The 2,271-nt window shown below is 51.1% G+C and overlaps 1 protein-coding gene across 1 annotated transcript in view; it reads right to left on the reverse strand.

Moving 5' to 3' along the window:
- LOC116101790 (zinc finger protein 235-like) overlaps positions 1 to 1,615 on the reverse strand; it is a 10,539-nt gene extending 8,924 nt beyond the window's left edge. Inside the window, exons 1-2 of the mRNA XM_031385622.1 lie at positions 1,293 to 1,615; positions 526 to 583 (exon numbers count right to left, since the gene is read on the reverse strand). Coding sequence (XP_031241482.1) covers positions 526 to 540 — 15 coding nt within the window. The 5' untranslated portion in view covers positions 541 to 583; positions 1,293 to 1,615. The remainder of the gene's footprint in view (positions 1 to 525; positions 584 to 1,292) is intronic.
- Between the last annotated feature and the right edge of the window lie 656 nt (positions 1,616 to 2,271).

Consider the following 2,271-nt stretch of genomic DNA (forward strand, 5'->3'; position numbering starts at 1 on the left):
ATGTTTCAGTTTCCTGAATCATGACTCCTGGGTGCTCAGTGGTGTCTAATGAATGTGCTGAGTTTCCACGCTGCTGGTGTGTCTCCATCAGAGCACAAGGCTCATTCAATCCCAGCTTGTCTGCACATGTGTCTGTGAGTCTGTCCTTTCTTCATTCCTTGATCACCCGAGTTGGATCCACCACGGAAGCCGTGCAGATGGCAGAAGCCAGATGCTCCCTGGTTGTTCAGGAAATGACTTCTCAGGATGCCCAATGCAGGAAATGAGGGTGATTCTGTGTGCATGTGTGTATACATGTGTGCATGCATGTGAGTGTACATGAGGGTACACATACATGTACAGGCTACAATCCAACCTCTGGTGTCCTTCCTCAGGTGCTGTCTAGGGTTTTTTTGTTTGTTTTGGAAACAGGGTCCTGGAACTTGCCAAATAGGCTATGGTGGCTGCAGAGCACTGGCCCAGCATGCAGCGGTCCTGTTTCCAATCCCTAGCACTGTAGAGAATGGGGGAAGCAACCCGACTTACCTGTAACTTGGTCATTGTTCTCTTCTCTTTGAGACAAGGCAGGGCTCTGGGAAGCGAGCTGGGGGAGGAAGGGCTTCGTGAGAACATTGCTAGGACAGTCGGTCCACATGGCTTCCTCAGCTTCTCCATCAGCCCCAAGGGCTGTGAGCGCTGACCAGGCTTTTCTCCCTACTTCCTACTAATCGGTAGTGTAAGCCTCCGGGTTACAAGACTCACTCACCACATTCTCTATTTCTGGCAGCTTCAGGGGTGCTGGGCACTCTTACCTTCACAAAGCTGCCTGTAGTGATGGGCTTCCCAGAAAAAAAAATGTTTAAGACACTCCAAACTCTAATGAACATTGTCATAACTGACTGCCACTCAGAAGGCCTGTTAATTTGATGGCTATCTTACACACACTTGTTTCTATACATAGGAGTGAAATTCCGCCCCCCCCCATCCTCGTCTCTACCATTAAAAGGTTTCCATTCTAGTGAAAGTTGCTCATCTGAAAAAGCCTCCATAAAGTCTCTATTCCCATGTGCATGAAATAAAAACCAACAAAAACCTGAACCCATTCTTTAAAAGGGAGTTTTTGCCCCTGCGAGATGGCTCAAGGAGTACAAGTGCTGCCGTGGAGCTTGGACACCTGAGTTCTAATCTCTGGACCCCACTTGGTAGGAGTGACTCTACTCCCACTTTTTATTAGCTGTGGCACGCCCCGCTCTTTAATAAACAAATAAATAAATGCCCCCTCAAAAAATCACATAAAAACCAGAGTTGCATACCACTTAAGGCTTCAGGACACTGGCCATCTGTCATCACAGGTCTTCCGCCAGGCTCCCGTGGGAAGCTAGACTGTCCCCGGGGTTCCACAAGCAGCTGAGATGGGTCCAGGAATCCTGGGCAGCGTGGACTCAGGCACAGCCCAGCTAGAGAGGACCGATCGCTGCCGCAGCCACCGCCGCCGCCTGCGTCTCCCGGACCACAGACTCTGTCCCCAAGGGACACGCAGGGAGCACGACCGCACCTGAAGGACCGCGGGAAGCCTCCAAGTCTCACCTCACAGGCATACTGGGAGGCATTCTTGCCTCCCGGGAGCGGAAGCAACCTCGACCGCCACAGGCGCCGAAACTACAGTTCCCAGAATGCGTCGGCAGAAGTGCCTGGGTCTGGAGCACATCTAGGACACCATTAAAAACCTTCCTTAGAAAGGTTACATTCCAGTAGATAGGCTCAGCCCCCATTTGAGGGATGGGGCCACCCATGCATCTCAGTTTTTAAGCGAGAAATGTTTCTGTCCAAAGTAAAGACAGGGACAAAAAATGGAGCAGAGACTGAAGGAAAGGCCACCCAGAGACCGCCCCACCTTGGGATCCATCCCACCTCCAGTCATCAAACCCCCACACTATTGCTGATGCCAAGAAGCGCTTGCTGACAGGAGCCTTATATGGCTGTGGCCTGAGAGGTTCTACCAGCACCTGACCAATACAGATGCAGATATAGATACTCACAGCCAACCATCGGACTGAGCCCACGGACCCCAACAGAAAGAGCTAGGGGAAGGACTGAAGGAGCTGAAGGGGATTGCAACTCCATAAGAACAATATCAACTAACTGGACCACCCAGAGCTCCCAGGGAATACACCAGCAACCAAAGAGTACACATGGAGGGACCCATGGCTGCAGCTACATATGTAGCAGAGGATGGCTCTATATGACATCAATGGGAGAAGAAGAAGGCTAGATGCCTCAGATTAGGGAATG

Source organism: Mastomys coucha, unplaced genomic scaffold, assembly GCF_008632895.1.
Source record: "Mastomys coucha isolate ucsf_1 unplaced genomic scaffold, UCSF_Mcou_1 pScaffold21, whole genome shotgun sequence".
Taxonomy (NCBI): Eukaryota; Metazoa; Chordata; class Mammalia; order Rodentia; family Muridae; genus Mastomys; species Mastomys coucha.